Below are 22,516 nucleotides of genomic sequence, written 5' to 3' on the forward strand. Positions count from 1 at the left end.
GTTATGCTATTTAGGCTAGCTAATGCCCCTACTACATTCTAGTCCTACATCAATCGGGCCCTATTAGGCCTACTAGACTACCTCTACGTAGTTTACCTAGATAACATCCTAGTTTACATACACTTACCTAATATTGCGGAGTACTAGGCTATAGTCCGTAAGGTGCTCGATCGCCTACGAGCCTATAGACTATATTACAAGCCTTCTAAATGCACCTTTGCTACTAAGGAGGTAGCCTTCCTTAGTTTTATCGTATCAACTAATAGTGTTAAGGCTGATCCTAATCGGATTAAAACAATTACTAAATGGCCTATTCCTACGTCTATTAAGGAGCTTTAATCGTTCCTCGGCTTCGCTAATTTCTACCGCCGCTTTATTAAGGGCTATTTACGGCATATAATGCCCCTAACTAAGCTCACTAAAACTAAGGCCAACCTAACTAGAGAGTTCAAATAGACTAATAGAGCATAAGCCGCTTTTGATAGTTTAAAGAAGCGGTTCACTAAAGTCCCTTTGTTACACTATTTTATACTAAACAAGCAGATCCGAATTGAGACTAACGCTTTACAGTTCGCTATATTAGCTATAATGTCTTAGCAGTTAGATAGTAACTACTACTAGCACCTAATTGCCTTCTTCTCGAGGAAGATGATTAATGCTAAGCGTCGCTACGAGACCTACGAGCAAGAGCTCTTAGCTATTGTCGAGGCCTTTAAGCATTAGAGGCACTACCTCGATAGGGCTTAATATACAATACAGGTCTATACAGACTATAACAACCTCCGTAGCATTACTAAGGTTACTAGGGTTATAGGTCGATAGGCTAGATAGGCCGTCTACCTCGCCGGGTTTAATTTTAATATATTATATCGGCTAGGCGTAAGTAACCCTGCCGATAGCCTATCGAGGCGACCTAATTACGATAGCGAGACCTAACACATTAATTCTTTGTTTCCAACCCTATAGTATAAGATTGCTATAGCCTATATTATTAATAAGCACGCGCAGAATAAGCGGCTTACCGGACTCCGCGACGGCTTGAAGCATATTAATGCTCTTGCTATATTAATAGTACGTATTAAGATAAGAGCTAAGGACACAGACAGGAGAAGTTATAATAACTCCCTAGTCGATATCGCAATATACAGTAACAGCGATAGCACTGCTATAGTTAATCCGGCTGCTAGTGCTATTAGATGTATACAATGCGTACCTCGTTTAATAGCGAGGGTACTGTTAAATAACCTTGCAAATAGGGATAGTTAATCGTTTATAGATAAGCTATTACGTACTTAGCAGAGGGACGCCTTTGCTGCTAAACGTATCGACAAGCTTATAAGTAGGCGAACGACTCGATCTAGTAAGAGTAACTAGTCGGTCGATAACAAAGGTTATTTGAAGTTTAAGGGCAGATACTATATCCCCGCTAAACATTCGATCCGATAAGAACTTCTTAAGCGATACTATAATAGTAAGCTTGCCGGTTACTATAGTACAGAGAGGTCGCACGAGCTACTATCGCGCACATACTACTAGCTAAATAGTAAGCGGAACATAAAGGAATACGTTAACACGTGTGCCGTATGCTAACGTATTAAGGCACTAAAGCATCAGCCTTTTAGCGAGTTGTCCTTATTGCTAATCCCCTACAAGCCATTTACGGAGCTTATAATAGATTTTATTATAGGTCTTCCCCCTACTAAGCGAAGAGGAAGCAAAGATATCTTTAACGCTATCCTAGTCGTTATAGACCGGTTTACTAAGGGCGCTCGATACATCCCGGCGCGGAAAGATTAGACTGCTATTAATATAGTAGAAGCGCTGTAGAACAACATCTTCTGTACCTATTAGGGGATCCCTAAAGGGATAGTCTCTAACCGAGGCTCGACATTTATATCTCATTATTAGAGTAAGATTTGCCTACAGCTAAGACTTAAGTATTGCCTGTCTATAGCATTCTATCTATAAACAGATAGTCAAACCGAAAGGCAGAATGCCACGCTATAGTAGTACCTGCGTAGCTATATTAATAAGAACCCTAATAACTAGGTCAATCTCCTACAACTAGCCGAATTCGTATATAACAATAGTGTCTACTTATCTACTAAGGTGTTACCTTATTTCGCTATAATAGGAAGCAACCCTGCGCTGCTATAAGACCCCCTATCGCTCGAGGCCGAGCGTAAGGAAAGGGAAGCGTGTTAAGTACTAATACCTAAGACACTAGCGGCTATTAAGAGGGTTCAAAAGATGCGAGAGATTTACGCCAAGATAGCTAACAAACTAGCGAAGGCCTAGGCCTATTAGAAGGCCTATTACGACAAACACTATACACCGATAACCTTTAAGCAAGGCGACATAGTTATGCTAAGCACTAAGAACCTCCGCATCCGTAAGCACCTATCCCCTAATAGCAAAACAAGGCCTAAGCTCGCACTAAGATATATTAGTCTATTCCGCATTCGAGAAGTTAAGGGCTCCTCCGTATAGGCCTATTAGTTATAGCTTCCTCCTTATTATACTATCTATAACACCTTCTATATATCCCTCCTTAAGCTATATTACCTGCGCGAGGGAGATAAAGCCCCTACTAAACACGAAGACATACTAGCGGATAGTAAAGAGCTGTAGTCTATAGAACGTATTCTAAAGCACCGGACTAGGCAAGGCAAGAAGGAGTACCTATTAAGATAGTAAGGCTATTTACCTAAATAGGACTTATAGGAGGCTAAAGACTCGTTTAAGGATATAACTAAGTTGCTAGATAAGTATTAGACTAGCGTAAAGAACACGAAGAAGGCTAAGAGCTTATAATGCCTATAATGTCGCCTAGGAACAATGCTACCCCCGGGGTGCTATTAGCTAACTAATTAGAAGCGGGCAATTGTTAGCAACGAAGGACAATAAGACTATACTACTATAGCGGACGCGCACTAAGTGTTAACGAGCGCGCTATAACTGTCGACCAATTCCCTGCCCTTTTAAGGAATCTACCTCTTTACTAGCGTACCCTATAAGACCCTCCTTTTAACGCCCCCTCTTATTCCTTCCTTCTATCGAGGCCTCGAGGCCTAGGTAATCGGCGAGGACGGCGCGGCCGGCGCGGCTATATTAGTAATAGTGTTGCGGGGTATATTGCTATTTAAGAGAGGAAGGACACGGCTATATTAGTAACGGTGTTGCCGAGCTATTACTAGTTAAAGAAGGAAATTAGAAGAAGGTGAAGTTAGCGCTAAGACGACTAGCGCCGCTATTATTAATATCACCTGCTCGCTAACATTGCTAACCTTACCTGTTGTCGCTACTATACTTACGAAGACAACTTTACCTATACTACGGCCTAAGGCCGGAGGCGCGCTATACTAATTAAGTTAAAAGAATAGCTATATTAAAGGTTTGATTAAAACTTTAATTAAAACTTTAAGCCGCTTAAAAGATTAAGCGATTAATAGACTAACTAAGGGCAAAACTATAGAGCTAAGCTAGCCGGGGTCGATCTTGCGGATAATAGGTTACTCCTCGATCTTTCCGACCCTTTAAGCGAGGCGAACCTCTACTACTGCACTTATAATAGCCTTTACCTATAGAAACTAGACGAGCTGTGTTTTTTTAAAAAGATAAGATAAGATTAACACTTAAAGGCTGCTAAACCTAGCTAATTAGGGCTAGCGAAACTACGAACAACAAGAATAATAACCCTCGGAAGCGGACAAACCCTTAGAAGCGGACATTGCTAGGTCTTTTAAGAGTAGACGCAAAGAACTCGGTATAATATCACTTAGAACGGAGGTAGGGCTGCAATACCTCGTACGTCTACCTATTGCAGTAGGGAAGACGCGCTCGTATTATAATTAGTCGAAGGCCCTCAATTCTTATAGATATATATTACTTTATAGTTTATTATATATAGAGATAGCGCAGTTAGAGTTGTACATTGTGTTGTTTTAGAGGTAAGGTTTGATATAGTTATATAATCAGGTGGTTAAGTGTTTAATTTAGCGCGGACTAAGCGGCTTATTAGACCTGCTAAGTTAGTAGTAATAGAGGTCGAGATTAGAATATAGACAGGCTACGAGGGCGCGGCCTTTAGAAGGGAAGCGTGTATTAGGGCCAAAGAGGCTATACGTAATTGGCATATAATTAGGCCGAGTGAAGCTAGGGTCTTAGTGCCTTAGGTAGGGCTTAGCGCTTAGCGTTAGGCTAACTAGCCTACCTTCCTCCCTCTCCTTTTAGATCTCTATCGAATACTATACTAATTCACTACTACCCTATCTACCTGCTAATATAACCCTTCTTACAGATAAATAAAAGATAAACAAAAGATAAATAAAAGTTAAACAAAAGACAAACAAAAGATAAACAAGAGGTAAGCAAAAGATAAGCAAAAGATAAATAGAAGATAAATAAAAGATAAATAGGAATTCAGTACAAGTTAAGCAAAAGCCAAGCAAAAGCTAAGTAAAAGTTAGGTGAAAGTTGAACAGAAGTTAAACTAAAGATAAACAAAGGATAGATGAAAGCCGAGTATACGATCATGGACTAGACCCTGCGAGCTGCAGCATACGCCTCCGTAGCAGCAGCCGTACTAGTGGCAGACGCAAGGGCAAAGGCATGGATCCGGACTATCTCTAGAAGATAGCTCATCGCCGCGGCAGTCTTATGTAAGCTATTATATAGCTATGTTGATAGGTATTGTAGTTAAGTTACTAATATTTCCTCGTCCCCTATTATATCGCCATTCCAAAAGACTGTCCGGCGTCTCTTACTATCCTGCCTTTAGTTTCTTAGGGCTTCGCCGATCCTTTTTCTCTGCTGCTTCTTTCTTGCGGCTTCGCCCATCCAATTTCCCTGTTTCTTCCTCTCTTGCGGCAAAGCTGATCCCATGACCATGGAATTCGACATGCGAGCCAAGATGGCGGCTCTTACTGCTGAGTATGTGACAGTGACAGCCTTGGCGTGAACACAACCCTAGTGCACGAGCCATTTGCACATGAATGCAGTGCGTATGGTTTCCAGCGATGGCTTCCGAAACACTTGAGGCGTCATCTAAAGCAGCGAGATCGAAACACTGACGTCGTCAGCAAGAACGTCTTGGGTTCAGCGGACGTGCGAATGTCTAGCAGACTTGGAGAGCATGCGATCGTGACAGTAATACCATTCTATTTATGCGTAAACATTATCGATGTGTATAGAAAGAAGTCGCGCGCTTGCAGAATGAACGACGGCATTTCTGTATTGTCTTCATCTAGGCGCCGATTGCAGTGGTGTTGCTCCAACATCTGGCTCCGTCTGCCAATTGTGATGGCGGGCCGGTCACAATGAATTGCGATCCAATACCGTTCCGAATGGTGAACTTCCAAATTTGACCTGTGTTTCCTTCCGAACCGTAGAGGAAGCCATCGTTCGAAGCCCAGACAGCATTCCATTTGGCGTTGGCTACCGTGGTGCCGAAAGCACCAACGTTACCAACAGTAGCCCAACTCAAAGTCGACAGGCTGAAGCTGTAAAGAGTCGTTGCGCCGGTGCTATCTGAGAAAGGTGCAAACAGGTTCTGACCGGCACCTGGTACATATGCCCAATCCTGAATACCTCCATTGTTGGTGTTGAATGGAGACGCAGGTAGCGAGGCAGTACCTGTTTGAACCACGGTGCTGTAGTTCGCAGTTCCAGGAGCGAAATTTACCTTGATCCACTGCCAGCCATTACTCTGCGACCCTGTCCAGAACGAGCCATCGGGTGTGAAGTCGCCGACGTAGAACTTTCGCCCGCTGGGTAAATTGAAAAGTCGTTGCAGCCTGCCGTCAAAGCTAACCCGAACCATGACTTCCGGGTCAACGCCACGAATGGTGGCATAAAGGTAGCTATCTAGAGGGTTTAAGGCCAGCGAATTGATACCATCGTTAGTACCCGAGTCCGTCGAAGTATAGACTGTAGAGTTCTGCCCAGTCGCCAAGTTCACGCGGTATAGCGTATTCCGCTGAGATAGATATCCTTCGACCACGCAAGGTGCCGTGTACATTGGAGTGGCGATGACCACTGTTGCCGGATCTGTGCCACTTGCAGAAATTGTTGTCGATGTGTGAGCCGTCGTGGTCGGACTTTGGGTGGCAGGATTGTACGGGCTAGTCTGAGTAACGGTTGTTGCCGCGGTAGTAGTAGTCGTTGTTGTAGTGCGAGTTGTTGTGAAGGCGTTCGTGATAACTGTGGCTACGCTCGTACATTGCCTGCTGGTAGATGAGACAGCAGCTCCGCTGTATGCTCCATTGTAGTACTGGACCTGAATAGCCGCAACAAGACCGCTATTGGTACCTTGAAAGTAGTCATTCGTCCCCCTCTTGAGGTAACAGAAATTGGATTCAAACACGTAGGCGAATGAAATGCAGTTTCCATAGTCGCCGCTCGAACACAGCCGGAAGCACGCATTCCACGATGTAGCGTACACGTTAGTGTAGGATGGTACGTAGGTATCGCGGCTGCATCCAAGAACGTACTGGACGCCGCAGTTGTCTTGAACGATGCGTCCATCCTGGTCGGGGCATGTAAAATTTGCTTCGGCTGTTGCTGTCGCCACCGCACCTGTGGTACTTGTGCTTGTCGTACTTGTTGTCTGCTCGAGGTTAGACAAGATCTTTCTTTGAATGGTAAAAGCGCTTTGCTTACCGAAGTCGTACTCGTGGTAGTGGTTGTTGAAGTAGTGGTTGACTGTACATCTCAGTGAGTGGAGAATACCCGAGAAAATGCCCCGAATCGACTTACAGTTGTAGTAGTCCTTGTGGTTGTCTTGATGGTGTGGTGTCAGCTCTACAAATATGAACAAAGGTTGTGCAAGGTCCATGCATACCGTCGTTGTTGGTGTACTTGTCGTCTAGATATGCGTCAGCCTCACCTCAACTTTTCAAAGCCTCAAGATTGCTCACCGTGGTAGTTGTGCTGCTTGTGGTAGTCTTCAAAGTGTTAGCATCGCCGTCTTCAGATATTTCGGCGAGTTTCAGCTCACAGTGGTCGTAGGCGTAGTGGTCTTGAACGCGTTAGTAGAAAGGATGAAAATTCGATCTGTGAGGCTTACAGTAGTGGTAGTAGTGGAAGATGTTGTCGTCTAATGCTTTCATTAGCTTGCTGTAAATTTCTGGAGTCATAAGATTATACGGTAGTAGTCGGAGTCTGCAACATGTTAGTGGGAATACCTTTGATCCGCGACAAGAAACTTACGGTAGTAGTAGTTGTAGATGTGGTACTTGTCGTCGTCTGTACTAGTCAGTCGAACACTCCAGATGTTACAAGCGGCTTGGCTTACGGTGGTAGTGGGAGTCTGCCGTGAGGTTAGCCACTTAACCAAATCGAGCTAGGAGAGTAAGAAAAGGACGTACTGTAGTCGTCGTCGTAGATGTAGTACTTGTAGTCTGCTTTGATTAGTTATCAAGCCTACGAGGCGAAAGACGCGGTAGCTCGGCTTACAGTCGTAGTCGAAGTGGAGGTCTTTGCGATATTAGCAATAGGTTCCGAGCAATTGAGCTGCAAGTGCATTCGTAGAAGTTAACAGGCTGGCTTACTGTAGTAGTAGTTGTAGAAGATGTTGTCGTCTGTATTAATTAGAAGATGAACCCGTACAGCTTATCATTTAAAAGCTCGACTCACAGTCGTTGTAGGAGTTGTAGTCTCGTAGAAGTCAGCTGCTAAGTATCTGTCACATTGCAAAGAGAGCTTACCGTTGTCGTAGACGTCGTACTTGTGGTTGTCTATATAGACGGGATGGTTAGCTCTCGAAGCTCACTTTTGTGTATCGCGCCAAAGCTTAGCTTACTGTCGTTGTCGGAGTTGAAGTCTTGAATGCTGTTAGTATCGGCTACACTCTCGATATATTCCGGCGACTTACAGTTGTAGTAGTAGTCGATGATGTTGTGGTCTGATTACGTTAATATCTTCGTGCATAAGACGCCAGATTCCGCTTACAGTAGTCGTTGATGTCGAAGTCTTCAATGCGGTTAGTAGAAAACTCGAACAGATTTCCAATTAAGAGCGTACCGTAGTGGTTGGAGTTGATGTCGTCGTCTTCTCACCGATTAGCATTTGAATTTGCTGCGAATGCAGATTTAGCTACTGACCGTAGTGGTAGAAGTCGTCGATGTTGTTGTGGTCTGTTGCCGGTTGTCAGTGATCCCTCTTCAATATAAAGTAGTCGCCATGCAAAGCGGTGCAAGTGCAGTGCAGTAGGGCAGGCGAGAGCAATGCGTAGTCATCAACTTCGCCACGTTCGTGGCATCAGACCTGTCGTGACATTGCATTCTCAATTTTGCGGAAGATCGCAGATATGAAGATATAGCAGCTATCGAAACTTACCGTCGTACTACTGGTTGTCGTAGAAGTGGTCGAAGTTGTCTTCGGAGAAATGTCAGCATGGCTGTTCGCGAGCTAGCTCGAGGAGCTACTAGGAAAAACTTACAGTAGTAGTTGTACTCGTGGTAGTAGAGGTCGTAGATGTCGTGGAGGTCTATATTTGATGTTAGCGCAATATGCGAAGCGGAAAATGCTTAGCCAAATCTTACCGTGGTAGTTGCAGGACTCGATGTAGTTGTGGTCTAGATACATGTACTAGTCAGTATGTTTCTAGGGAATTTGAGCGTTCGAGCGTTGGTCACGCTTGTCGAAGGAGTGCTTGTCGAAGAGCTGCTTATTGCAGAGGTAATTGTTGAAGAACTACTTGCCGAAGATGTGCCTATTGAAGAGGTACTTGTCGATAAGGTGCTTGGCGATGAGGTGCTTGGCGATGAGGTGCTTGGCGATGAGGTGCTTAGCGATGAGGTGCTTGGCGATGAGGTGCTTGGCGATAAGGTGCTTAGTGATGAGGTGCTTAACGAAGAACTGCTTGATGAAGAGCTGCTTGTTGAAGATGTACCTATCGAAGAGGTACTTGAGGTGCGTAGCGATGAGGTGCTTGTCGAAGAACTGCTTGATAAAGAGCTGCTTGTTGAAGATGTACCTATTGAAGAGGTACTTGAGGTGCTTGGCGATGAGGTGCTTGTCGAAGAACTGCTTGATGAAGAGCTGCTTATTGAAGATGTACCTATCGAAGAGGTACTTGTTGAAGCGCTGCTTGTTGAAGAGCTGCTGCTTGTTGAAGAGCTGCTTGTTAAAGAGCTGCTTGTTGAAGAGCTGCTTGTTGAAGAGCTGCTTATTGAAGAGCTGCTTCTTGAAGAGCTGCTTGTTGAAGAGCTGCTTCTTGAAGAGCTGCTTGTTGAAGAGCTGCTTGTTGAAGAGCTGCTTGTTGAAGAGCTGCTTGTTGAAGAGCTGCTTGTTGAAGAGCTGCTTGTTGAAGAGCTGCTGCTTGTTGAAGAGCTGCTTGTTGAAGAGCTGCTGCTTGTTGAAGAGCTGCTTGTTGAAGAGCTGCTTGTTGAAGAAGTACTTGGCGAAGATGGAGCACTACTTGCTGAAGGTAGAGTGCTTATTGAGGACATGCCAGTGGTTGAAGATGATGTGCTAATCGCAATCAAAGAGCTTGTTGAGGATGAAACAGTGCTTGCTGGGGTTGAAATGTCTTCTGAGGATACACTGCCTACTGCAGTGCCGATCCTTGTCGAGCCCGCAGACGAGGCGAAGCTGGTCGAGCTCGGAGACCCATTCGAAGGGTCGCCAGCCGAAATGAAGCTGCTAGAAGCCACGGCGCTGCTTGAGGAAGTGGAAAGGTTGAGAGAGTTCTCTACCGAGCCAGTAGAGGAACCTGTAGTCAACGAGGTAAAAGAGGTTCGCAAAGACGAGCCACTTCCAATTGATGTAGTGATCTGCTATCCAGTCAGCCAAAGCTAATGTATACTGCGGTTGCACGAAACCCACCGTTGTAGTTGGCAGGAGACCTGAAGAGCTCGAACTGGTGGAGGTCGAAGATGTAGAAGATGCAGTGGATGTCGTCTTCATGTATTAGCTTTTTTTCGATTCAGGGAGAAGGTATGATGCTTACAGTCACCGTGTCAAGCGATAGAGACGAGGAGGTGCTCGAGGAAGTAGAGCTCGAGGACGTAGTGGTTACAGGAGGCTGGGTTTCTATTACAATTGTTCCAGGGTTGCCATCGGAAGGAGGGATGGTCGTGACTGTTGTCAGCTGCGCAAGAGTCGAGCTTCCAGTCCATTCTCTCGTTGACGTAACGTAATACGTGTAAGTTGACGCCGATGAGCTGGATGAGCTGGATGATGAGCTTGCCGTAGAGGTCAGCGGAGCTCCAATCACAACCGTTGCAGACGCTGATCCGCTAGCCGGGACAGTTGTTAACGTTGTGGTTTGAGGATAGGCGCCATATGTAGTTGATGTCACTGTGCCTAATGAGAGAGAAGAGCTTGAAGAGGTCGGGGACGAGGTCGAGGTCGAAGATGAGCTGGAGCTTGATGTCGTAGATGTAGCAGGGGCCCCAACTATTACAGTCCCTGAAGCCGATCCGCTCGCAGGAATGGTGGTCAAGACCGTGGTCTGAGTATAAGCGCCATACGTCGTTGAAGTGACTGTGCCCAAAGACGAAGATAAGGCTGATGAACTTGAGCTTGATGTCGTGGAAGTGAGGGGAGCACCAATCACTACAGTACCAGATGCTGAGCCGCTGGCTGGAATAGTGGTCAACGTTGTCGTTTGAGAGTAAACGCCATAAGTCGTCGAAGTCACATAGTATGTGTAGGTGGACGAGCCAGAAGCTTGCGTTTCGATGATCAGCGTGCCCGGCTGAGTACCACTTGCGGCGATCGTGCTCACGGTAGTGGGCTGTGTGATCGAATCTGCCCCAGTATAGGGCCTGAAAGAGGTCACGTAATAATTGAATGTTGATGACAAACCAGAGCTTGGTGTCTCGATGACTATGGTCCCTGGTTGACTGCCACTTGCCGGGATCGTGGTTACAGTTGTGGGCTCGGAGATCGGAGTTGCGCCTGTGAACGCGCGCGTGCTTGTCACATAGTAGTCAAAGGTCGAAGTAGACGCCGAGGCTGGTGTGGCTACCACATAAGTTCCAGCTTGGCTTCCACTGGGAGCCACGGTGCTGACGGTAGTTGCTTCAGTGATCGGCGAAGTGCCCGTCCAAGCAATCGTGGTTGTCACGTAGGATGTTGAAGTGCTTGCGCCCGCGGTTGAGCTACTCCCAGACTGAATTGGAGCAGCCGGTACAGCGCGGCGTCGCAGTGCGGACACTACATTCGATTGAGGAGCACTGAAGATCGGTTCGCCTGTACTGTTGCCTTTGAAGTAACAAGTGCCTGGCGCAGTGCCATTGACCACTCCTAGATAGGTGAAGCCCAAGCAAGAAGATATGCCATCGCAGAGTCCAAAGCAGTCGTTGAAATTGGTAGGCGCGTCTGCCTGGCCGGCGCTTCCGGCTTCTGTGTTGACTGCACAACGGAGCTCATAGACATTACCGCTAGCATCCGTTACGTTCGTGCCGTCGTTTGCCGCACAGGTGAAATTGTTCGAAGTTGTGGAAGCGGTTGGTGCTGCAGATGTGAAGGAGGTGGAAGCTGAGGTTGGGCCGTCAATGGAAGCAGTCCCAGTGTAAGGTGTCGAGGCGCCAACCGAGCTGCTAGAAGGAGGATATTCCACAATGTACGTCCCACTATTGGCTCCTGATGGAGAGACGGTGCTGACAGTAGTCGCTTGCGTCAGTGCTGCCGTACCTGTGTACGGCCGTGAGCTGGTGACATATCCACTTGCAGATTGGGGAGCTGGAGTTTCCACGTAGTACGTGCCCGAGACGGTGCCGCTGGGGAAGACTGTGCTGACAGTTGTTGCACTCGTGATCGGGTTCGTGCCAGTATATGGCCCTCTCGTAGTTGTCACCCATCCTACAGTCGCAGTACTGATCACGCTGTACGAAACTGCTTCTCCGTCCGTACTTTGAGCAGCTGGCGGCGTGGTGTTGACGTCTTCCGGTTCGACATAATTGGGACGTTCGGCAGCGGCCACGCCTGAGGCTGGTACACTGCGCTCTACTACATCAAATATTTCGCAGTTCCCATCCCCGTCAGCAGTGCCACCGTAAAAGTTGACAGCAACACAACCTGGAGTGGCATCGCAAGCAATTAAGCATGAGTTTGTATCTCGTGCAGCAGCTCGCCTCACAATGTTGCCAACGTATCTTGTTCCGCAGGTGACATTGAAGCTGTTCCCGGAAGTGTTATCGCATACCGTGGCATTCGTTGCGGCAGCTCCGCACGTCACAGCTGGGCAAGCAGCTAGTGAGGGTGTAGAAGTTGGCACTGGTGTCGTTGTCGAGGCACTCACGAATGAGAAAGAGGCCGTGTATCCTGATGGCGTCTGCAATATCACTGTTCCTGGCCATGCCCCGGAAGGTGGGATAGTTGTGTATGTGATCGGCCCATCGATGGAAGATGTTCCTGTGTAAGCCTCGTAAATGGTTGTGTAGCTTGACCCTGCATTGTAGCCAGGAGGTGTCTGTATCAACACAGTCTCTGCATCAGTGCCACTGGCAGGTATGGTAGTTGTGATTGGGCCCGAGATCGAAGATGCGCCTGTGTACAGAGTGGTGATTGTAACCGCGTCGTAGTCTGCAGGAGTTTGAATCAAGACGGTAGCTGGGTTCGTGCCACTTGCCGAGATAGTAGTCGTGATTGGGCCAGAGATTGATGAAGTACCAGTATAAAGCTGCGTGGTCGTAACAGTTGAGGCAGCTCCGTATCCGGCTGGCGTCTGGATGACGACGAAGCCTGGTTGGGTGCCGGATGGTTGCGAGATTGTAGTTGTGACCGGAGCCGTGATCACTGGACCGCCGGTGTAGAGAACTGTAGATGTGATGTAATTTCCGGGCTCATTGCTCCCTCTTGGGGTCTGAATTACGACAAGTCCTGGTTGTGTGCCTGATGGCTGTGCCACAGTGCTGGTGATCGGAGCTGTAATCAAAGCACTGCCAGTGTACGGCTGCGTTGAAGTAATATAGCTGACAGGCCCAGCATACGGACTTGGCGTTTGAATTATCACCAAGCCGGGCTGCGTGCCCGATGGCTGCGAGATAGTGCTTGTGATGGGAGCAGTAATTGCAACGCTACCTGTGTACGGCTGTGTTGAGGTAATATAGCTCCCAGGCGCGACGATATACGTTCCTTGTGTGTTGCCATTTGGAGGAATGGTCGAGATCGTGGCCGGAGCTGTCAAAGGCGAGGTGCCAGTGTACGTGGAATACGACGTCACGTATGGCGGAATGTATACCACCACAGAACTGCCAAGGGTCGTTGTGAAAGGCTCGGTAATTGCTGACGTTGCCCCGTACAGTGAAGTGACGGTGGTCAGGCCAGTGGCAGGAGCGTTCGTAATGCCGACTGCGGTGGTAAAGGCTGTAGTGTACGTCACTCCGCTCGACTCATATGTGTATGTTCTCGTCACATCCGAGTATAGAGTGGACTGTGCGGGGGGCGGCGTTTCAATGTATACCGTTCCAGGGTCGCTTCCCGAAGGGAAAATGGTTCGCACCGTCGTCGGCGCAGTCAATGGAGCGGTGCCGGAGTATGCGTGAGTCACGGTCACAAATTGCGGCGGGTACTGCACGTAGTATGTACCTGGCGCATTCCCGGACGGAAGCGCGGTCGAAAGCGTTGTCGCTGCTGTCAAAGGCACGGTGCCTGTGTATGGCTGGGTTACGGTCAGGTAGGATATCGTGGGAGGCAGCTGAACGATGATTGTGCCCGGAGCTGTGCCTGAAGGTGGGATTGTGGTCCGTGTCGAAGCTGCTGTTAGCGGTGCCGTACCCGTGTCATACGAATATACCGTCGTGTACGAAGGCGCGGCAGAGGTGGCCGCGGTGATGGACGCTGGGAGGGAAGATGGGTATGGGGCTCCATCTGTTGTGTTCGCCGGAGCTGGCTTGCAGGTCAGTGCGCTGCCATCTCATCGTTTCCATGTCGCTCACTTGTCGGATAGTCGAGGGTGGTTGGAAAGCCGACGGGGACTCCGCATGATTGGTGAAGGACGACCGTCACCACGCGCACTGCACCGCATGTCAGTGTGTATCACGGCGATTCCAGCGCTGGCCTTCACTTGCCGCGCTCTTGTGCTGCGGCCAGGGCCAACTGGCCCAGCAAGAGTGCTTTCCACGCCATTTCGCACTCGCCCACGGATGAGGCGCAACGGAAAGTGAAGTGAACGCGGGAGGCGCTGTTTTTGGGATTGTGATATTTTTCGCATGTCGCATTCCTGTCACGGCGCAGTGCTGTGTGCTCTGCAGCCATGTGTCGCCACATCCCTTTCGTAGGAGATGTGATCTCGTCGCCATGGAGACTTGGGACATGCGCCACGTTCTGTATGCAACGACATCGAGGCAAGGCAAGGGGGGCAAGGCGTCGCTGCATTCCTCTTTCAGATTGGGCTCATTTGAGAAGCGACGTGAAGCACTGCGCATCGCATCGGTGAGGATGCCTCGAAGTGGAGATTTCGCGCTATTCCGCAGTGGATAGGATGCTGTCGACCTCGATATCCGCTTCGATGCACTCGAGCATCGATTTGATTTGATGCACTCAATCGTGGCACCCGTCATCTACGGCACGGCAGTATATCCGAGGCCACAAAGCCGCATCTCGTTCCGATGGTATGGTATGGTAAGTCTACATTCCGAGCTCATGCCTCGCCTTGCGTTACTGCTTGGCATACGGACTTGTGGCCAGAACAAGGGCAAAGCTGCATCACGCGTAGAGGCGACGCGAAGGAAGCTGACGGCGCCAAGCCACCGCCACGACCGGGATGTCTGTCATTGTGTGAGCGAGCATCGGAATGAGCTCCGGCAGTCGCGTCAGCAATCATCTACACCTACACTGAGCCTTGCAGTTTCCGCCCACTCTCGCGTGGAAATAGTGTCGATTTTCGGTCGAGCCTGCATATCCAAACTCATCTGCCCGCCCATCGCATCGAAGAAGAGGCTTGTGCTCCGTGGGAAAGGAGCATGAATACGCCGACTGCAACTGGGGAAGCATCAGGAGCAGACAATGGAGGCTGAAATTCGTCAGGAGCATGGGGATGGCGAGTCGACATGAGAGTATCTGCTGCCTGAGCGGGCTGACTCCCACAGCATTCTGCGCAGCTCAAGCTCCCTCTGGCCAAGTGCAGCGAGCGATCGAGAAAGAAAAAGACAACATGGCGTGAAGCAAGAGCGAGGCGGAAGGCCATTATTTTCTCATTTTCTCCCACTGCTCTCACGTTGCAGATAAAGTTACTGCAGCATGTCCGTGGTCAAAACGCCATTTCCGATAACCCTGCACCACATTTCGCCGGCTCACTTCCAGCATTGTGCCCAGCTGCTCCTTCAGAAGTTCAAACTTCAGATACAGCGTCACCACTGGTCCACTGGGCTGCAAAGTGCCGTCGGCATCATGGTCAAGAGAAAACGTTCGGAAGATGTCACTGCTGCAAGCACACCACTAGTCGACCCTTTGCAGCCCAGTCCAAAGCAGCGCAGAGTTGCAGGTCCCGCCTCACTGCCTGTCAATGGATCTTCGTCTAGCGTCGAGCGAGCCGACATATCAACTCTCTCGTCGCCGGAACCGGAAAAACGACCGCAACAGTCCATTTATGCGGTGACGTACAACTTCAAGGACAGTTCCGGCATTCGCAGCAAATCGGAACTTGCAGGCGTATACACCAAAGTCTGGGACGCGAACAAGGCAGCCGCAAAAGTTCTCCTTCGAAAATTGGCCGAGAAGACACACTGCTCAGACCTCGTTTTCTTCGATACTTCTTCGCGCTCCTCCCGATACCTTATACCAGAAGACACCACTCGTCTGGAGAGAAATGTTGCAATTGCGAACATGTCTGGTCGAGGAGGAATAGAGTACAAAGTCAGGTTGAAGCGGGAGGGATTGATGCAGGTCCGAGTAGAACAGAGGAAACTGAACGAAGAGAGCACGGAAAGTGACGATGAATACAGTGACTCTGAGCTGCCGTACTTGAAAGCAGAGGAGTGGGTCGATTGGTACTCGTACCGCATCGTGAGGGCAGCAGACGACCAAATTGAGGCGTGATGAATCAGAGCTGAAAGAGAACCAGGAGTGCTACAAGGCCACTTGTGGCAAAAGTCGCCATTTCTTGGCGGCCAACCGTCTTTCTCTTTCTCGCTCGTGACCGCGGCCGTCACTTTCGCCAGCAATGTCTCAGTCTGCTCGAGCGAGCGGACGACAGCTTCGAAGCTTCGAAGTCGCCACTGGTTTGGGCAAAATTGTGCTCTGCCTCCGCGATTTGAAGCTTCAACATGACTTGGTTGATAGTCGCCATTTTGATGGGTGATGGTTGTTGATTGGGTTTGACAGACAACCGGAAGTTTTGTTGACAGTCTGAAAGAATATCGTTGCGATTTCGAGAGAAGACTAGAAGTACGCAGCAGTGCTAGCCGTACGTATGTGCCTCAGGCACCGTAGCGGAAAGGCGGTCCATTTAACATTACGTTACAGACCACGAACCGCCACGCCTACACTGCCAGTCTCAAAGAGCTGTAGGTCGCCGGTCCCTACGCATTCAGCCAGCAACCACTCGCCATCGAGTCCGTGAAACTGCTGGAACTTGCGTGTTTGCCCTGGCAGCACGCCAGTCCAATCACCCCGCAGGAGTTTTGCCTTGCTCGCAGGGTCGTTAGGAACATTGCCGTTCCATTTTTCTATGAGCATGTCCCATGCAGCCTCCTTGTACCGCGGCGAAAGCTGCTTGAGCAAGAAAAGTAACCGCGCACGCCCTTCAGTCATAAGCTTCAGGTAGGCGCCCATGGAGGGTAGACTGAACATCATGACTTCTGTTCGCAGCGCCGCGGCGGATAGTCGACTCTCCTTCGTTGCGAGCATGCTTCCACCTCCTCCGCTGTCCTGAATAGCAGCATAGCCTCCGACCGCAGCAAGCGAGCCGGTGGCAGCTGACGACCCAGCTCTCGCAATTGCACCCTCGGCAGCTCCAGTCGGACGCGCAAAACTGCTGGTATGACTCGTTGTCAACGCGCCAGGATTCGCCAAAAAGCCAGCTCCGACCAGCGATCGCTTCTCAGCCTGCGAAAGTGAGGCTACGGGAGCAGAGCGCTCTGTCGGATTGTCGTCCAGAAGTGCCATGTACTTCTGCTTCGTCTCCTCCTCTATCGACTCATCTTGCCACAATCTGTCCTTCCAATCTGCTACAAGAGCCACCGCCTCACCGACCGACGAGCCGCCTTTGCCACGACCAGGAATGCTGATCCGGCGCACCTTGCCTTGTGCAGCAAGGCGTGCAAGCTCACGGTCTGTCTCCGTGCTGGACGAGCTCAAGGCGTGTAGGTGAGCGAGCGAGACCACTGGTGGAAGACGCTTTCGAAATTGCAGGCATTCGGCAATTTGCCTACTGTTCATACCAGCGCTTCGCTCGGGTATCTCCTCGAAGGCATGATCTTGGATGTATCGTATCAGATCACACAGGTCTTCGGGAACCTCTGCCAATGGGACGCGACGCACGATGCCCTGATCGTCAAGCCGTTGGGCCTGCTTTTCTGCGGCGCTGTTCTCTCTAGAGCCAGATTTCGTTCGTCGAGCGGCCGAGAATGGTGACGAGCTGGACTTTCGCTTTTGGAGTGGGTTGATTGTCTTCGGCATTGCCTACCATCCACGAGAGAGTCATGGCTGGCGATGGGCGTAGAGTGAAGATTGAAGTTGTAGAACGGTAGATTGCAGCCGACGTGTTGGCATGTGCGCCGATGACGTAGTTCAAGCGCAGCAGCGCCGTGCTTCCAAAGTCCGATCGAGGAAGCTGCAACCGGCTTCTGGATATTCCAGCCTTCTGCATGAATTCCCGGAACGCCTGCTGTTGCAGAGATATCACCGGTCGCGATGTCCGCGAGCACACCGAACCCCATCGAGCCGACATACGCCGAAGTAGCAGCAGAGACGGATATCATTGATCGCGAAGATCCGCCCCTGGACGAAAGCGTTATCAAAGAACCGCCGCCGCCGCCGCGACTGCGCAACAGCAGCTCACCACGGCCGCTGGGCGAAGTATTCGACGAGCCGACGCCAGGCTCGCCTACTCTGCGCCACCCCAAAGGCCGGCTGGAAACAAAGAATAGCCAGGACAGCTACGCCAGCGTAGTGCGAGATCGATCGCCGTCAGAGAACGCATTGCCCAATGGCGACGGTCGAGGCTTGCCGATAAAGACGAATGGGCTGCAAACGCCAATCGAAACTCCCGTGAGAGCGAATGGCAACGGCGCGAGAACACCAGAAATATTTGATGCGGTCGGCAGCGACGAGACTCCCCGATCTCCAACTCGCCGCGCACACAAGCGCATATCTTCCAAAGATTTGAACGCGGGCGCGAAAAAGGCGAAAGTCATGGATGGAACTCCAGCGGCAAGGCTCGATTCAAGCGATGTGCTGTATGACCACGTCAGGAACAAGAGCGGCGAGAACCTGGCCTCAATCAAGGTGTCGGACGACTACTACCTGAGTCTGCAGCAGCGGGAAGACAAGCCGCCGTCCTCCGAGCCACCGCAGCGGACGAGGAGAGATAGCGAGCTCACGTCTGGACGTCGTGTAGGTGAGGGATGGAGTCGAAGCAAGATACGATTCGCGCCACTGAATGTGCCTCTGCAGCGGCGATTGCAGACCCTCCTTGTCCTGCTTCATACCCTTTCCATCGTGGGTGGTCTGGCGTTCTTCTTCATGCTGTGTGGTGTTCCAATCCTCTGGCCCCTCCTGGTTCCCTACCTGCTATACTGCCTACTCTCGAGAGCGTCGATCGATGGCAAGCTTTCGCAGCGATCAGACTGGCTTCGATCAAGCAAGATCTGGTCACTATTTGGTTCCTACTTTCCAGCACGTTTGCACCGTAGTCAGCCACTAGAACCGACTCGGAAGTACATCTTTGGCTACCATCCGCACGGCATTATCAGCCATGGTGCGTTTGCAGCATTTGCGACCGAAGCATTGGGCTTCAGTCAGCTTTTCCCAGGCATAACCAACACACTCTTGACTTTGGACTCGAATTTCCGCATACCGCTCTACCGCGATTACGCTCTCCGCATGGGACTTGCATCGGTCAGTCGTGAGAGCTGCGAAAACATCTTGTCACACGGTGGACCGAATGGTGAGGGCATGGGGAGGGCTATCACCATCGTGGTCGGAGGAGCTCGCGAGTCTCTCGATGCGAAGCCATACACTTTACGCCTCGTCCTGAAGCGCCGGAAAGGATTCGTCAAGCTCGCCATCAGAACAGGCGCTGATTTGGTACCCATTCTTGCTTTCGGTGAGAATGACCTTTACGATCAATTCGATGCGAGCAGCCATCCCTACGTACATAAAGCGCAGCTGCTTGTCAAGAAGTTCATGGGGTTCACGGTGAGCTTCATTTACCCGTTCAGATCTTTCACATATACTGACTCTTTCGCAGGTTCCTCTCTTCCATGCTCGCGGTGTCTTCAACTACGACGTCGGCATGATGCCATACCGCAGACCCATCAATATCGTCGTCGGCAGACCAATCCCGATCATCCAGGCCAAAACTCCTGACCCCTCGTACGTGGACAAAATACACGCCAAGTATGTTGAAGAATTAGAAAGAATATGGGATGACTGGAAAGACACTTTTGCGAGAAATCGGCAGGGAGAACTGGAAATTGTGGAGTAAGAATGGAAAGTCTCGCATACCAAGTGGGAGGCAAGTGTACTTATATTTTATGACCTGAATGAGCGACAGCGACAGAATTGTACATGAAACAGGACAGAGATTTTGAGCAGCATACATTTTCAAGCATCAGAATTGCGCCTCGGAACGTTTGCGCTGCCACTCATTCATCAGTGGATCGGTGGTTGTTATCTCTTGTGACTCCATCGGCACCTTACGAGAAACCAAAGTTTTTGGGTTCTAGGGGGAGGAGTATAGTCGCAAGGCTGGAACTAGATGGAACTCATAGAAGAGCACCACCACCAGGCATTGCTTCTGACGGAGGGCACCACTATGATTTGGCACCACTGTGATTCACGGGCGGTGGCCCAATTTTTTTGGTTCCAGCCTTGCGACCATGTCTGCTGGAGCAATGAGCAAAGCCAAGAGATCGTGTACGCTCGATGATAGCCATGGCCATCGTGCGGAGAGAGAGATCACCCTGCGCCAACATTTGAGCAGACATTTACGGGCACCAATGGCATAGACACAAGCCTTGACAACCCTACATCATCTCCAAATCACAGAGCCAATCCTATGAGAACAGCAATGCAGCACATCAGTCATACCCCGTTCATTCATACTTTACAGCTTCGCTTTCCCTCCGTCATCTAGTCAATCGACCAAGATCTTGCTCTCCAGCTCGCCGTAATGTTCAAAGAAGCTGTCAAAAAGATTTACTGCATGTTCAGGGTCGTACGCGCCACCTGTCTCCCGGATTGAATGCATCGACAATTGCGCGTTGCCAACATCAATGGTCCTCGCACCCAGGGCCGCGCTGAGCATTGGACCGATTGTGCTGCCGCATCGAAAATCATTTCTCACCACGAAGAGCTGAAGCGGTACACCTTCTTCCGCTGTCTTTGCCTCCGGCAGCTGCCAAGATGCAGCCTTGGCTCGCCTGGCACATTCCTGGAGGAGCACGATTCCTGGCGAGTTCGTGGCATACCGTACATTCGCATTAATTTTGATGACTGTGCCTTCGTTCATGTGCGGCCTGTGTTCTGACTCGTACGATCCACCATAGTTCGGGTTAACGGAGTGTGCCATGTCGGCGCTGATCAGGAAACTCGTGGATAGAGACTGCTCGTATGATGTGCTGTTGTCCACGGTGGCGTCACCGTTTACGTTCTCGTAGCTCTTTTCGCTGTCCTCAGGCGACGGCGGAAGGCAAGATAGTCGGCGAATGACTGCAGGCAGCATGTTGCCGTGTGCACCTTGTGCTGACTGAGAGCCGATCTCTTCATGATCAAAGCATGCAATCAGGCGAATGGTCGAGTCATCCTTCAGAGCCGCATTATCTTTCAGCGACTGAATGAGGCCCTCAACCGCGCAGTATGTCATGCCCAGGTTGTCTAGACGCGCAGAATAAACAAACTCGTCGTTAATGCCACCGAGGCACGCGGGCTGGGTATCAAAAAGCACGAGCTCGAAGTCCTCCACGTCCTCCGCCTCGCATCCCGCCTCCTTCGCAATGAGTTCTACGAGATAAGGATGATGTCTCTGCATCGTGGTCTTCAGAGGCTGGAAGCCCGCGTTCTTCTGCTTCTCCGTCTCCTCTTTCTTGATATCCTCTGCAGACTTTCTTTGCCGATTGAGCTCTGCTGTGACCAGGCCTAGCACTGGGAACAGCTGTGCCTCTTTGTTGTATGGCTCAAACGGCTGGCCGAAATGCACCGCGAGGTTCGGTATCCGACAGACAGGCTTACTGATTTTCGCTAGTCGCTGCTCCACCACGCCTTCCTTGCTCTTCACCATCACTCTACCGGCCACACCAAGATCACGGTCGAACCAGGTATGCCACATGCCACCGCCATAGAGCTCAACGCCAACTTGTAGAAAGCCATCCGCTGATCGCTTCGAGACTGGCTTGATTCGGAGGCAGGGAGAATCGGTGTGAGCGCCAACCATGGCAATGGGATTGCCTGGCTTCCATTTGTGTCCGATGGCGAAGGCGACAATCGTGCTACCATTTCGAGTGAGGTAATATTTGCCCCCGGCTTGGAGTGTTTGATTCCACGAGTCTCGTTCCTGCAACATGGATTAGTGGCTTGTTCGGAAGAGTTGATGACCTTGATGGCCCTTTATTTTACTTTTATTGGCTTAAATCCTGCCTTCTCGAGACGTTCGATCGAGCTGCGTACAGCGAAGAAAGGCGACGGACTCGCATTGAGGAACGAGATGAAGTCATTGGCGCGTTGATTGGCCATGGTAGACAGCAATCGGATCTTCACCAGCCGTGTATGAGCTGTAGAGCATTCACCTACAATAGGCCGCAGTCCAAGGCCAAAAAGCATGTGATGGTCGTTCCCGAGTCGTTCGTTGTATTAAAGCCAGTGCTGTGCTGTCAGTGCCAGTCCACTTACACCCGAACCCGAACTCGAACCCGACATCCGCAGGCAAACGCCGCTCGCTCCGCGAAGCTGCGCAAATATCAGTGAAATGCTCGGTAGGATCGCCTTCATCCGTCCAGCGGAGATCAAGAACAGCGCGGAGATCAAGAACAGCGGTTCTGTAGCCCGTGATCTACTTGCCGCTGAGCGCACGTTCTTAGCATGGATTCGGACTGGCTTGGGATTTATAGCTTTGGGAGTTGCCCTGGAAAAAGTGGAAGCATTCGCAGCCATATCGCCAACTCTGCTCCACCTAGAGAACAGTCGGACGAAGCTCGCAGCCGGCACATTAGTAGCAGTCGGGAGTCTGACGGTAGCACACGGCACACAACGCTATTTCGGAACATTGAAGAGTCTAGGTCGGGGAATGTTTAGGCCAAACATTGCAGGAGCAGGATTGATGGCCGTGACAAGTATAGGAGTAGCGTTCGCTGGCACGCTTCTTATGTTGGAGAACGAGAAACCGAAGCACGGAAATGCAGATGTA

At 50.1% G+C, this 22,516-nt stretch overlaps 9 protein-coding genes across 9 annotated transcripts; 5 read left to right on the forward strand and 4 right to left on the reverse strand.

The window, feature by feature from the left end:
* Positions 1 to 4,679: 4,679 nt before the first annotated feature.
* Positions 4,680 to 6,070, forward strand: MYCFIDRAFT_208593 (uncharacterized protein; the record flags this gene model as incomplete). The annotated part of the gene is made up of 7 exons (XM_007931203.1): positions 4,680 to 4,689; positions 4,748 to 4,757; positions 4,789 to 4,956; positions 5,001 to 5,041; positions 5,082 to 5,095; positions 5,121 to 5,142; positions 5,193 to 6,070. 7 exons carry the CDS (start codon positions 4,680 to 4,682, stop codon positions 5,216 to 5,218), a joined length of 291 nt encoding a protein of 96 aa, XP_007929394.1. The 3' UTR covers positions 5,219 to 6,070.
* Positions 5,142 to 6,070, reverse strand: MYCFIDRAFT_212063 (uncharacterized protein). The gene has a single exon (XM_007931204.1). The coding sequence runs from the start codon at positions 6,017 to 6,019 to the stop codon at positions 5,246 to 5,248; it is 774 nt and encodes a 257-aa protein (XP_007929395.1). The 5' UTR covers positions 6,020 to 6,070; the 3' UTR covers positions 5,142 to 5,245.
* An 801-nt stretch (positions 6,071 to 6,871) lies between these two features.
* On the forward strand, positions 6,872 to 9,884 carry MYCFIDRAFT_177411 (uncharacterized protein; the record flags this gene model as incomplete). The annotated part of the gene is made up of 22 exons (XM_007931205.1): positions 6,872 to 6,918; positions 6,944 to 7,027; positions 7,061 to 7,079; positions 7,113 to 7,131; positions 7,176 to 7,314; positions 7,414 to 7,468; positions 7,513 to 7,518; positions 7,594 to 7,665; positions 7,702 to 7,707; positions 7,745 to 7,775; positions 7,822 to 7,898; positions 7,940 to 7,981; positions 8,028 to 8,106; positions 8,153 to 8,202; positions 8,234 to 8,270; positions 8,300 to 8,362; positions 8,394 to 8,400; positions 8,464 to 8,544; positions 8,570 to 8,592; positions 8,627 to 9,771; positions 9,798 to 9,812; positions 9,837 to 9,884. 22 exons carry the CDS (start codon positions 6,872 to 6,874, stop codon positions 9,882 to 9,884), a joined length of 2,145 nt encoding a protein of 714 aa, XP_007929396.1.
* Positions 9,885 to 9,928: 44 nt separating this feature from the next.
* Positions 9,929 to 14,220, reverse strand: MYCFIDRAFT_177412 (uncharacterized protein; the record flags this gene model as incomplete). Its single annotated transcript, XM_007931206.1, has 4 exons — positions 9,929 to 13,866; positions 13,890 to 13,967; positions 13,994 to 14,049; positions 14,075 to 14,220. The coding sequence occupies 4 exons, from the start codon at positions 14,218 to 14,220 to the stop codon at positions 9,929 to 9,931; spliced, it is 4,218 nt and encodes a 1,405-aa protein (XP_007929397.1).
* A 30-nt stretch (positions 14,221 to 14,250) lies between these two features.
* On the forward strand, positions 14,251 to 17,598 carry MYCFIDRAFT_208596 (uncharacterized protein; the record flags this gene model as incomplete). Its single annotated transcript, XM_007931207.1, has 9 exons — positions 14,251 to 14,362; positions 14,391 to 14,401; positions 14,434 to 14,817; positions 14,846 to 15,073; positions 15,102 to 15,328; positions 15,354 to 15,986; positions 16,016 to 16,186; positions 16,211 to 16,248; positions 16,276 to 17,598. 9 exons carry the CDS (start codon positions 14,251 to 14,253, stop codon positions 16,293 to 16,295), a joined length of 1,824 nt encoding a protein of 607 aa, XP_007929398.1. The 3' UTR covers positions 16,296 to 17,598.
* MYCFIDRAFT_212064 (uncharacterized protein) lies at positions 14,986 to 17,598 on the reverse strand. The gene has a single exon (XM_007931208.1). It carries the CDS (start codon positions 17,569 to 17,571, stop codon positions 16,411 to 16,413), a length of 1,161 nt encoding a protein of 386 aa, XP_007929399.1. The 5' UTR covers positions 17,572 to 17,598; the 3' UTR covers positions 14,986 to 16,410.
* Positions 17,599 to 18,195: 597 nt separating this feature from the next.
* Positions 18,196 to 19,600, forward strand: MYCFIDRAFT_118400 (uncharacterized protein; the record flags this gene model as incomplete). Its single annotated transcript, XM_007931209.2, has 3 exons — positions 18,196 to 18,303; positions 18,382 to 19,311; positions 19,364 to 19,600. Coding segments are annotated over 3 exons (1,275 nt in total), but the record flags the coding sequence as incomplete, so codon positions are not given.
* Positions 19,601 to 20,251: 651 nt separating this feature from the next.
* On the reverse strand, positions 20,252 to 21,846 carry MYCFIDRAFT_31021 (uncharacterized protein; the record flags this gene model as incomplete). The annotated part of the gene is made up of 2 exons (XM_007930570.1): positions 20,252 to 21,667; positions 21,730 to 21,846. 2 exons carry the CDS (start codon positions 21,844 to 21,846, stop codon positions 20,252 to 20,254), a joined length of 1,533 nt encoding a protein of 510 aa, XP_007928761.1.
* A 292-nt stretch (positions 21,847 to 22,138) lies between these two features.
* Positions 22,139 to 22,456, forward strand: MYCFIDRAFT_8700 (uncharacterized protein; the record flags this gene model as incomplete). Its single annotated transcript, XM_007930541.1, has 1 exon — positions 22,139 to 22,456. A coding segment is annotated over one exon (318 nt), but the record flags the coding sequence as incomplete, so codon positions are not given.
* Positions 22,457 to 22,516: the final 60 nt, after the last annotated feature.

The sequence above is a fragment of the Pseudocercospora fijiensis genome (genome assembly GCF_000340215.1).
Source record: "Pseudocercospora fijiensis CIRAD86 unplaced genomic scaffold MYCFIscaffold_7, whole genome shotgun sequence".
NCBI classification, from domain to species: Eukaryota; Fungi; Ascomycota; class Dothideomycetes; order Mycosphaerellales; family Mycosphaerellaceae; genus Pseudocercospora; species Pseudocercospora fijiensis.

What these genes read in the sequence shown, in the direction of transcription:
- MYCFIDRAFT_212063 (XM_007931204.1), bottom strand. Translation starts at nt 6,019, where the DNA reads ATGTACACGGCACCTTGCGTGGTCGAAGGATATCTATCTCAGCGGAAT.
- MYCFIDRAFT_212064 (XM_007931208.1), bottom strand. Translation starts at nt 17,571, where the DNA reads ATGCCGAAGACAATCAACCCACTCCAAAAGCGAAAGTCCAGCTCGTCA.